The sequence below is a fragment of the Daucus carota genome, chromosome 5 (genome assembly GCF_001625215.2).
Source record: "Daucus carota subsp. sativus chromosome 5, DH1 v3.0, whole genome shotgun sequence".
In the NCBI taxonomy this organism is placed as follows: Eukaryota; Viridiplantae; Streptophyta; class Magnoliopsida; order Apiales; family Apiaceae; genus Daucus; species Daucus carota.
In genome coordinates, this window is record NC_030385.2 from 10358008 (window position 1) to 10371074 (window position 13067).

At 34.0% G+C, this 13067-nt stretch overlaps 2 protein-coding genes across 2 annotated transcripts; one reads left to right on the forward strand and one right to left on the reverse strand.

The window, feature by feature from the left end:
- Positions 1 to 6735: 6735 nt before the first annotated feature.
- LOC108223670 (dehydration-responsive element-binding protein 2F) lies at positions 6736 to 8527 on the forward strand. Its single transcript, XM_017398041.2, has one exon. The coding sequence runs from the start codon at positions 7438 to 7440 to the stop codon at positions 8332 to 8334; it is 897 nt and encodes a 298-aa protein (XP_017253530.1). The 5' UTR covers positions 6736 to 7437; the 3' UTR covers positions 8335 to 8527.
- Positions 8528 to 8807: 280 nt separating this feature from the next.
- Positions 8808 to 12792, reverse strand: LOC108223669 (adenylosuccinate synthetase, chloroplastic). The gene is made up of 4 exons (XM_017398040.2): positions 12417 to 12792; positions 11154 to 11846; positions 10378 to 10689; positions 8808 to 9393 (listed from the first exon to the last, which is right to left on the reverse strand). Exons 1-4 carry the CDS (start codon positions 12681 to 12683, stop codon positions 9223 to 9225), a joined length of 1443 nt encoding a protein of 480 aa, XP_017253529.1. The 5' UTR covers positions 12684 to 12792; the 3' UTR covers positions 8808 to 9222.
- Positions 12793 to 13067: the final 275 nt, after the last annotated feature.

Genomic DNA, 13067 nt, shown 5'->3' on the forward strand with positions numbered 1-13067 from the left:
TATTTTAGAACGAAACACATGACATGATACTAATTAACCAATCATGCACTGTTTGTTTATTTCGGTTATTGTTATTTTTTATTTTAGGGAGATATTGAATGGTTGTCCTCACAGATGCATTCACCTATTCCATTCGAGTCAATATTTCTGATAATAAATTCATTTTTATTTTTGGGAATCATCTTGCAACTAGGGCAACATGACATTTTGACTTAATTGTCTACTCTAAGAAACAAATAGTCTTACAAGTTACAAACACATGAAAAAATAAGTATTCAGACAAAATCAAAGGCGATTTGGAGCATCCGTGGTTAAAGTTTTTAAGTTGGGCTTTATAGTATTTTTTAGTTTTGTTATTTTAAAATGTAAAAATTATACTTATGAAACTTACAGAAACTAAAAGCAATTTAAAATAAAATTTGTTGAGTTAATTTTTTGAATGATTATAATTTTAAACGATAATATTTTTCAGATTATACTAATTGTACAATTTCTCAGATTTATATCTATTATTTTATTTCTTAATAAAAATTATATAAATATTAACTTAAATTATATTTATAAGTTACTATACTTTATCATTTGAAATTAATAACACTCCCGCAAAATACATTATTTTATGAAATTCATAAAAAATCATCAACATTTGAATGTTATAAGATTTTAATGAATTTTAAATAATTTCAATTTTAATATCATCGTATTTTAAAGTATATTTTAAAATCATGATTGAATCTTCAGACTTTCTAACATAATTAAAAATTCAAATTGAATAACTCAAAATTCTGATACATTTTTTAAAATCCGAGTTTCTAATTAAATAACACAAGATTTTGATATATTTTTCAAAACCTAAATTAAATATTTACAAACTTTATAAAAAACAAAATCTTAATCGAATACAACGTTAACAACAAATTTGTACATTGTTGGTCGCACCACAAGTGTCTATAGTTCCTTGTAAAAAAAACAAGTGTCTATAGTTTGAGGCCAACTCTTATGGTAGGAGGGCGGAGGAATTTTTTTTTGCTAAATAATTCTTAATGAAGGTAAAAATAAATAATTAATGTTTCATATAATATACTAACTTAATTTTTATCCGAAGCACTGGTATATTTATCTGTTCATTATTCCAAAATCTTCGGTCACCATCGGAGTCTCTTTTGATCTTCATTCTCCCTTTCTTTATTTTTGGAGAAAGTTCAATATACTTTCTTTCTTTTCCTTCTTTTATAAGGAAATTTCTTTCTTTTCTTTTATTTGCCTTTTCTTTTTCTGTTAATTTCTTTTCTTTGCTTTAACGGACTGATAAGTTTAGCAAACGAAGTGGACAAATAAAAATGAAAGAACCAATTTAACAACGTATTGGACTCTTATTCTTGGCCAGAAATGCGAGATTGGTCCTTTTCTTTAATAAAATAAATCATCAATAATCTAGACGAGATTTGGACAGTAATAAGATTATCACGTACACTTTTTAACTCAAAGCATGTTACTTTTGCAAATAGGTAAAAGTTAGATCATGACGCAGACCCACTAGACCATTACCAAGTGTTTAAATTTTGGAATACAACTTCACAATAAGTCGAGTTACAAAGACAATAATAATTTTGACCCATCCAACCTCCATCAGATTCTGCTCCTGAAACTTATAATTACAACAGGTTCAGCATGGCAGTCATCATCTGATGACCCCTTAGAATGTGCACATTTGAGGATTGTGTCATATCTTTTCATACTTGGTGTGTATAATTTGAGTGGTCTATTCCTCCATTAAAAAGGAAATAAACAAAGCAGTGCCCTTAAGGATTCTTTAAGATTAATACAACTCATGGTTCAATATTCCTTCTATACGAGTTTTATCTTTTTTATAGATCATGCTCTAATTTAATGGGATAAATATCAAATAGGTGACTCGTTTCGTCCAAATATATCAATTGAGTTACTGCTTTCCAAATTGACTCAAATTAAACCCTCATTAAAAAAATTTGTATCAAAAATATCATTCTATCGTTAGTCGAAATTTTGAAAGTATCAGATTTTCTTATCAGTATTTAGAATCAGAATTGGTGTTTAGAGTTTATATAAAGATCCGAGTTAGTCAAGCACTGAAAATATCAGAGTTTACCAACAGAAGATATTTGTCAGAGTTTGATAAAGCTGGCTTTTAGGAGTGGATCAGTTTTATATATAGAAAACTGACACTATGAAGATTATACAGCTCATGACTTTGGAAGATTGATCTAGAATCACTAATTGATATATTTATTATCTAATTTAATAACTCCACCTCCGGCTTAAATGAGAACGAGATTATTTTTCAACTACTGATACATCAAAATTAAATGTTCAATTTCAAACTAAAATTAATAAATAGTTCGACACTTGAATAAAAAAAAAAAAGAATTTGTGCATGTCATCTTTGATATGCGTTTCAGTCTCTAAAACTACATATCGTCAATATTCTTTATCTAATTGATTTATAAATTTTGTTAACAACATCGTCAATATTCTTTTAACTGATTTACAAATTTTGTTAACAATTTCACATGGAAAGTTATTTGCATTTTTCAATTGAAAAATATGGATAAATTTATAAGTATATTTTAAAAATAAAAAAATAATTAAATTAAATTTAAAATTAATAAATAAAATAAAAAAATTCGAATGTAACTCGAATTTTTAAGCTAGTTTTCATTATAACTATATAAGAGCAAGCCCAATGCAATTCCCTATTTTCAACCCCTAAAATATTATATAATAATGGTTACCTAAAATATAGGAGACAAAAAAATTGTTTTGCTCCAATGGTATTCCCTATATTGATCCCCTATATTTCAAATTCACATATGCAACTGAAATAGAGAGAGAAATTGCAGTCATAAATGACAGAAAAACAAGAGGATATATGAGCTGGTGATGACATGGAGAATATAGGGGTTTGTTTTTTCATCCCTCAAATAAGGGGTTGAACTTTCTCTCACCTAAAATAAATGAGGGATAGGGAGTTGCGTTGGAGTTGTGTTTTTTGTTCTCAATCCTCAAATATTGTCCATGTAGACTAAATATAGGTAAGGAGTGGGTGCATTGGAGTTGCTCTAACATCTCAATATTTAGAACTAACATTTGGTACTTTCTTTTTCTTTATAAAACTTTCTTTAGTTTCATGTTAAAATTATTAACACCGACTACCAAGTAACAAGTCGCAATCAACTCAACAAATAAAAAAAGAACTCCAAACCTCGTTACAACTCGGCACCAAAAAATGTTGCCGTTATTTCTAACCGTGGCATTCTCCGCCGTGCCGTTAACGTTATATCTCCCGCCGATCAGAAATCTCTGCCTATTTCTCGTCTCCGTCGACGATCTTTTCCGCCAGACCGGCGTCTATTCTCTCCACCGTCTCCGTTTTGGTCACCGTTTGCGCATCGCTTTCTCAAGATTCCTCTCTCGATTCCCGAGGTAGATATTTATTTTATCTACTTCTGTATGTAATTGTTATCGTGTTTGTCAAATTTGTGTATAGAGATGTGAGTCTGATCGGAGCTTGTGTTGTATGTGTATTTGTGTATTATGTAATTTGTTTTGTGATTATTAATAATCAGCTGAATTTTTAATTTTTTATTCGATTATTTCGAGATTGGTTATCTGGAATTTCGCTGTGTTGTGGATTATGAATTTGTTAATCAATTGTGCATGTAGCAAGTCATGATCTGGCAAGAAATAAGGAATTTGAGTGATTCTTGTGTTTGATACATAATTGTAGTGAACGCAGTTATATCTGCTTCAAAATGTTAAATATTGAACGTTGCCAATATGGTAAGTGGGGAAGAAGATAAAGCTTTTGTTTTCAGATGGTAACATGTATCTAAACAATTTACTCGGTTTGTTTTAAATGAAATGGATGGGTATGTTGTGTAAAGTCGGTGCAGCTATATTCGAAAAATAGGTATTTCAGCACATTCTTATGTAGACTATCATATTTAGAACAGAAAGAACCATTTTCTTGCTAAATTCTTGCAACAATGCGAATTGTGTGTGTGGATATGCAGAAACGTGTTTAGTTTATACAGGACACCTTTTAGAACCTGTTTCTCATCCACACTACTCTACTTTCTCAAAATTATCCCCTAACCTCTGTGGACTACGCTTCTCATTCTGCATTTCATCTCTTTCACCATCCCTCTCCTCTTTTTATGCATTAAAAATAACTCTCTCGCTTCACTCTGAACGACGCACAATGCAGGCGGCTGCCAAAGATACAGCTGCACAATAGTAACAAGCTTTTGAGTAGATAAGGTAACCTATGCTGAGAGTGAATAAAGGAGTGTTTTTTGGTGGATAAAGAAGATGAGAGTTGTGGTGAAGGAAGGAGATGGATATGTGAAGTGTGGTCTGGAGAGAAATACGAGGATGATATTGAGAAAGTGACAGAGGAGTGTGGGATGAAAAAGGAGTTCTATCTGAAGGAATTGAATCTTAGCTAAACACAATGCCACATATCTTTTCGGAAAAATGTAGTTTGTTTTTGTTTATAGATATGAATCCGAACTTAGCATATTTCATTTTAATTCTTCATATTGTTGTGCATTTGTAGTATATGGGTTTGATTCATGATCTGGCTAGTAATGTGATGATAAACAGTTTCATGCATAATTGTAGTGAAGATAGCTTTATGCACTATAAATATTGGAAGTCAATATTATTACATGAATATGATATGAATATAGGTGAAGAACATGACACTAGCTTTCAGTGTGCATAGACTGACTTAATTTTTATTGAAAGATTTGAGACTTGTCTTTCAATATGAGAATGCGGCGATCGTTTGTTGGAAGCATGGTTGTTTCTAAGCTTGTTGTTTGTAGACTAGTGTATTTATTTACCAAAATGCAATATATGACTTCTTTCTATCGGCTGATATTATTATGACATTTAACCTAAGTTTTGGCCAGCTTAAAGATTTAAACCTTAGTTTTTGTTTTGCCAAGTTTAGATTCTTCCATCCTCCAAGGACCTTTGCTAGTTAATTTTAGTAAATTTAAGTTTCAATTAGGAATCAATGTGGCTTGTTTTGGTCAGTATGAAGTTAAAAATAAATTATTTGAGTTATTACTTATTACAACTCAGATACCAGTCGATGCAATTGTAGTGTTTATTTAGCCTTGTTGGGTTCATAGGTTTTTTCATACACTTTCATGTATAGATACTGAAGACATGTTTCACATACAACTATAAATGATTGATTAAGCCAGACTTTGAATTCAGAATTCCATTGACTGGTGCAATAAGTAATTTATGCATGATAAACTTGTACAAGTAACACCAAGTTCTTGCGACAAGTGGAATCTTTTTTATGGAATAATAGGAGATAGAATCTTAGATGTCTATATCTGATAATCTCCATATTACATGTTTAAATGAAATGGAAAATTGAAAAGAATTACCTTTACAACTTCACATTATTTAAAACTGACATCAGATCGTTGGCAAACCGGATTGATTTAGTTAGGTACAGCCGTAGTCACTAACAGCCCATGATAGAGCATGAGGTAGGTCATTTCTTGTGGTCAATGCACAAACTGTTCTTAACTCATGAGTTGTCATTCCTTGTGGTTAATGCATTTTAAACTGCTCTTAAATGCAGAGTACATTGTATATCTTTTTTTATGTTCACACAGAAAATACATGATTATATTTTTTTTGTATGTCTAAATATATGTCCTTGGGTATGTAACGGTATACAATGCCTTAAATGTGAATCCTGTAAGGCCTATGTACAAATTTGCCTGTTGTGCTTGATGCATCCTTTTCTTTTTCCATGCTAATGGATCTTATTTTTTTTCCCTTATTGAGAAGCTTGTTTTATGTACTGGTAGCTACTCCTTTTGTATTTGGCAAATATACTAGTCTAATCATTGTCCTGGTGCCTGAGGTATGTAAATTTTGGATTTTTTTTCAAAGAATTATAATCGACAGGATATTGTGCAGGACTAGATAGGAGTCTCACTTTTTATATATATATATAGAGTCCTGTGCCTGTGGAGACTGTTCTTTTTGCTATATATGGTTCGGCTACTATATTGTCAAGTACCACTAAATCCTCCTGCCAGACTGTCACAAGTCCCAACTCATAAAATTCTAATTGGCGCCCAATTTTGGGTTGAAATGTAAGTATTGAGTTTAGGTAAAATGTTTAGCCTTCATAATGAGGATGGAATGTGGTATTTCTTTTTATGTTACCATTTTGCTGTGAATGTAATTAAGATGTGAAAGAAGTTTTACCTTGAGAAATTGATGCTTGTAGTTTATCACGAAATATACAATACATATATTGAAAGTTTTATCATGTGTAGTTTTCAACTCGATGAAAATAGCATTTTTATAATTATATTGCTGGTTTTGTTTTGTCTAAATGTTTATAAATTGGCAGGTGTTGTACTATTAGCTAAATTGGTAAATATGGTATAACAGTTTACAAACAAGGATGAAGGAGTGCATAATTTTCTTTTAAAGAAAAATGTTTAAAATTAATACTATTTTGACTTTTTACTGGTCAAATTGATTCAAATTTGACTGAAATATATATAATTATATATATATATATATATATATATATATATATATATATATATATTATATTTTAATAAATAATATAAAAGTTTATATCATTAAAAGGCATATATAATTTACTTTAAAATGTAATTTTCAGATTTTTGAAATTTATAAGAATAATTTTTAATTCTAGTCAAAATTTGGTTAATTTAACTCGTCAAAATTTAAAAGTGGATCAAGTAACCGGAATCAGAGGGATTATTTGAAAGTAGATATTTGTTAATGTATTATGTTTGTTAATGTATTATGTTCGCGTAAAAAGTTGTTTCAACTTTGATATTAATCTCCGTGACATCCATTCTGTTAGAGGGGATGTAACAAGGAAAGGATGTAGCCCAGGTGGAATCGATGACTGTATTTAAAACAATCACAGTTGATCTATTCTGTTGGTGAACTATACTATGATTCCAGGAAATTCTTGCTGCTGTCACTGTGAAAATGCATATGTTCACGCATTGACATTTAAGAGCTCTCATATAGTCATATTATTTACATGCTTGGACGCTGCTGCAATATCAGAGTTCAGAAACTGAGATATAAATGATCTTAAATATTAACTCATGCAAGCCATGACACCAGGATGTAAGAAGCTTGCAGTTTATTTTATGATATATAAATAAAAACAATGAAGCTTGATATTTGAATTAGTATGTCTAATAGCAATAGGGGCAAACTAGTTTTTGGAATGAAGTGAAATTGTAAAGTGGCTCCAAACGTGACAACATTTAACCCGGATCACATTCACCTGGCTACATAATCCCCTGCCCCAGTGAACCACAATGTGTCATCTACTTGACTCACTTTCATTCTCCCGAAGCTAGTATGGAAAATAGCAGGAAGGTTACAGTAAAATCATGGAAGAAAGGCCCTGCGAGAGGCAAAGGGGGACCTCTGAATTCTACGTGTGAGTATCGAGGGGTTCGACAGAGAACTTGGGGCAAATGGGTTGCAGAAATAAGGGAGCCAATGAAGAGAAATAGAATCTGGTTGGGTTCTTTTTCCACGGCTGAAGAAGCAGCTATGGCTTATGACGAAGCTGCGAGGAGGTTATACGGTCCAGATACTCACCTCAATTTACCCCATTTGAGAAGCCACTTTAATCCTTCAAACAAATCACAGAAATTTAAATGTTTTCCTTCCAACAAGTTCATCTCATTGTTACCTTCCAGTGGGCTGCTGAATCTGAGTGCTCAGCCAAGCGTTCATGTCATACATCAGAGGCTCGAAGAACTTAAGAAGAATGCTGCGTTTCCACAGTCAGCTTCATCTAGTTCGTCCTCTAATGACCCAAGATATGAAGCTTCCATGGTGAGTGGCCAATTCTCTTCAAACTATACTGGAGCCAAGTGTAAAGAGGTTAACGAGGTTAACTTCCATGCAGATGTGTTGGGAAACCATAGAGAGAAACCTCAGCTTGACCTTAATGAGTTTCTTCAGCAATTGGGCATTATTAGAGAAGATGACCAGCCAGATACAAGTGAGGTCTCTAGTAGCTTAACAGAACTCGAAAGTTCTTTACCGGATTATGATGGACTTACACCAAATGCCGACACTTGTTTCAACTGGGACATGTCAAGTGAAGTGCATCAGATGCAAGATCATCGGGACACGTCAAGTGAAGAGCATCATATGCAGGACCATCAAAGAGGGGATCTTATCAACTTCCAACCTTATATCCCTGAAGAACTGAGCTGCCCTTCCTCTATTTGGAACATTTAAAGCTGATCAGTGATCACTTATATAGTCCTGAAGCAAGAAGCAATCCTTGAAGAGAAAATAATAATATAGTGCTGCATTGTTACAGTGAAAGAAAATGTCAAATTAACATGTCAATCCTAGATGCCACAGCTGCTTACTATTTTTGTGTTTGCTGATATGATACATTCCATAAAAAATGGTGCACCAAACATCTTTCTCCTACAGTCTTCATAACATCTTTCTCCTACAAAGTCTTCATAAGAAAATTATACTAAAACTCGAAAGTAACCATTATATTCACCAGAAAGTAACCATTATAGTCGAACAGCTAGTAAAATACCTTTGATGAGAATAGGCAACTAGGAATCCAGAGGGCCAAGTAGCCAGCAGGAAGATAACAAAAACCATGAACCTAACTTTCGGTCGATGCCAAACAGATAAAATTCATAAAAACATCCCATATTTTGCACAAAAAACTTCACGTACCAGGACCATTTAACATTGGAAATATGGCACTCAGGATTGAGAATAATTTATTCAAAGCCAAGGTTCATCAACTCAAGTACAAAATCAGCAACTAGTACTGCCTTCCTACACCTGCTCGTGAAATACAAACATGCCTTGAAAGGTTGTCGCTGCTGATAAAGCATTATAGGCAGGGCACAAGGTCGAGCAAATCAACAACTGGTAACTTACAAACAACTATCAGAAGCTCATGAAAGTTGTTTACATGAATTGAATTACAAAAAAACTCCAAAGCAGCTTTTGCATGTGGAGGCTGTATTTCATACATTAGTTTCATGTCATCAACTTGATAATTTCTGTTACTTCAGAAGAATAATTATATTAAAGATGGGAACTACAGCCACCTTAATCTCTTCACGAAAATCAAGTCAGAAGAAATTGGTCTCATTTGTATATAAGGGCATCACGTCCAGGCCCTATACCTATGTAATGAATAGGTACACCAACAAGCTCTTCTATCCTCTCTACATAATTTCGTGCAGCCTTTGGCAGGTCAGAGTAGTTTCTGACAGAAGAAATATCGGTTTGCCAGCCAGGCATCTTTTCATATTGAACCTGAACACAAAAGATTAACAAAATTGAGTATAATTAGTTAACAAAATGTGTAATACTTTTAGCATAATGTTGCAGTCAACCTGCAGCTTCAGCAAGCTTGATTGTCTAACCAAGTATGATAGATAGGCAGATTGCATCCGTAAGAGGCTTTTCACTAGGTAAAAGAACCCATACCAAGATGACTAACATATCCTAATATAGATATAATTAATTTTAAGTATGGGATTCATGCCTGAAAGTAAAATTATAAATCATTGTTATAGCTTGTTTCTTCTCATATGCATTTGTTTATCCACTCTCAGCAAATTTTATCATCTTCTTCCAAACTCCAACTCCACCAATCTTATTACTCTTAAATCCCTATAAGTTCGCCTAAAGAAATAGGTAAGATGCCTATAGCTACAATTCCCCTTCCCCTATTCCTAAAATTTACTTTAATCCTTCCAACTGAACAGATGGAGTTAAGTAAAAAGAAAGTAACAGGCAATCTGCAGACAGGAAACAAACTAACAAAATACCAAGATATCATACCAAACCTTTATAGTATACACGGTGACAAAGGGTAGTTATAGTAATCCGGATATATATATGAGATAATATGAAATAGGGACAGATTCTTGGAAGTCCAAGGTCAGCAACCTCCTATAAAAGTAAATAAAACTGGAAAATTTACATCAAGCCATTAATACACATTCAATGAATCAAGCACAAGTCCTGCTACATGTAAAATGACAAGTTCATGAATACCTCTCTTTTGCAAAGGCAGAAGAAATATAAATATTAACACAATTGTCTATATAGTTTTAAGTAAGAGTACAGATCATGCACTTATTATTTATTACTAATATTAAGGCTCTTTATACATTGCAAAACCACATGATAAGATTCGATTGCAACCTAGCATTCACAATCTAGTTGATTGTATCCAGAGATGCAACCCGCAGTCTAAAAAAAATGAAAACAGAGAAGGGGTAAATAACTTGCCTTTGATTGCTCAAGAACGCGTAGATCTCCTGGGAATGATTCAATTGGAGTTCCATCAACATAATTATATGCAACTCCCAGTTCAATTTCAGAGAGATCCGACAAGACATCAAGTTTGGTAAGATTCAGGGAAGAGAAGCCATTAATTTGACAGCAGTATTTAAGCGCAACTATATCAAGCCATCCACAACGACGAGGACGACCAGTTGTTGTGCCAAACTCTTGTCCAGCAAACCTAAGAAGATCTCCCCCTTTACCCGATATTTCTGTTGGGAAAGGACCAGATCCGACTCTTGTAGTGTAAGCTTTGACCTGCATTAAGACACCAGTTTGGAATTATGACTAGGCAGGAGGAATAGTGTTTCTATGTGCCTACTGTAAGTACAGCATAAATTGCTTTTAAAGTTAAGGGCATCAAACTCCTTTTGCAATAGCACAGAAGTAATAGTACAACATAAATTGCTTCTAAAATTAAGGGCATCAGACTGCAAAACACAAAAGCATCATTTGATAGTGGTATACACCAGAAATCACTTGCCCTCTAAAACCACCTCCCCCGCCAAAAGTCTATGATGAGGCAGACGAACAAAAATCACCCAGGGAACTGGATATCAATTGACTTCCCCTTTCTTGCTTAAAATATATCATTGCTTGAAAAAATATATATTATAAGAAAAATTGCACTTGCTTTTGTCCCTTTGAAATAGTAAATATTTGCTAAAAATATCTAATAGATTAAAAATACAGACAACAAAAAGAAAGCTATTAGCACTTACCACTCCGACAATATCACCAAGGACCCTAGGTGCAACACCAAGTCCAGTGCAGATTCCACCAGCTGATGGACTAGAGGAGGTAACGAAAGGGTAGGTCCCAAAGTCAATATCCAACATGGTTGCCTGACCACCTTCTACCAAAATCTTCTTGTTTTGTAAGATTGATTTGTTGATGAAATGTACCGTGTCAGTTATGTATGGCTCCAACCTTTCTGCATATCTCTTATACCTTTCAACTTCTTCCTTAAGCATGTCAGGGGTATACTTAAAACCTTCAAATCTTGCAGCTGCATCTGCAAACAAAAGATCTAATTTCTGAGGAAATGTGTCCATGTGCCTCAAGTCGCCTACTCTTATCCCATTGCGGATAACCTTGCTCGAGTAACAAGGACCAATGCCTCTCTTGGTAGTACCAATAAAGGATTTAGCTAATTCCACTTCCCTGAGGCCATCAACTACTTGATGAAAATCGAACAACAGATGAGCTCGGTCAGATATCAGAATCCTTCCTTTGCAGGAAACCCCATTAGCTTCCAAACCATCAATTTCCTTGAAAATTCCCGGTAGATGAACCACAACTCCGTTACCCACAACACACATAGTATCTTCGTTAAGAATTCCTGATGGAACGAGGTGTAGGGCAAACTTCTTGCCCTCAGCATTATAGATAGTGTGTCCAGCGTTAGCACCACCCTGCAACAAAATAAAAACAAACTTCCGTACGACTGCAATCACACATAACAAGCTGCTTATAACCATAACTATTGTGCCCTTGAGACCACTCTTACTTGGCAGGAAACTTGACAGAATATTCATGTCAGAGGCTTACAACACCCAAGAACCCTAAACACTAATATAGGCAAAACAATTCAAGACTCACGGGGAGAAACGAAACAAGCACTATTTACTTCGCCAAACAAGACCGCCTAATTAATTCTTCGTCAACTACTCCCACACTAATTCCTCTTCTTTTATAGAAGTATATAATTACGTTGTTAGTCCAGAAAAACTTGAGGAGGTAACCAGGAACTAAGAAGTTCCGGAATCCAAAAATTCATACATGTCATTGTACATGTAACCACATTGCGTTTTCAATTAGTAACACAGGTACATAGCAGGAGTTTCATCAGCTCATCACAAATGACCAAACAATACATTATTACAAAGCCTCTGAATTTATAAAAACCAACTTACAAGCAAAATTACAAACACACATTGCAGAAACGCAATAAAAACTTAAAAAAAAGAAAAAAAAGGCATTACCTGACAACGAGCAACGATATCGAAATGATTGGCAAGAATATCAACAAGCTTGCCCTTACCTTCATCGCCCCATTGACAACCCAAGACGCCAGACACTTGACTCAGTGCCCCTATTCGATTCACCTTTTCTTTGTTTATTTGCGCTACCGGTGGCTTTGCTGTAGAAGAGCACAGCACCACTCCTCTGTTGCGGTGGGACCCATTTAGCCTCCACCCACCTCCGGCCAAGACGCTGCTTTCGGCTCTCAAGCTGTATGAGATATTCATGGCTCTGTTTCAGAAACAGAGGGTTTTGCAAGTGGGGAAGAACGGAGGAGAGGCCGCACTCACCACTTCCTTTTTATATAGACTAATATTATTTGTTTTTTTACTAAAAAGTTCAAACCTTTTTAGATTCGTTGTGGATAATTAAACTCCTTAGATCATCTCAAGGGAACAAAACTCTTAGCTAAAATGTCTGCATGCCACTTAGGTGGCATCTAGGTGTCAATTTTTGGAGAATATGTAAAAGTTTTGGACTCCAACCATATTCCCTTAGTAAAAATTATAGATAACCATATTTTGATTGGCTATATTTGATAAATCAACAAACCTTTTAGGTATAATTTTAGCTATCATATTATACATAATACCATTGGAGTGGCTACCCTT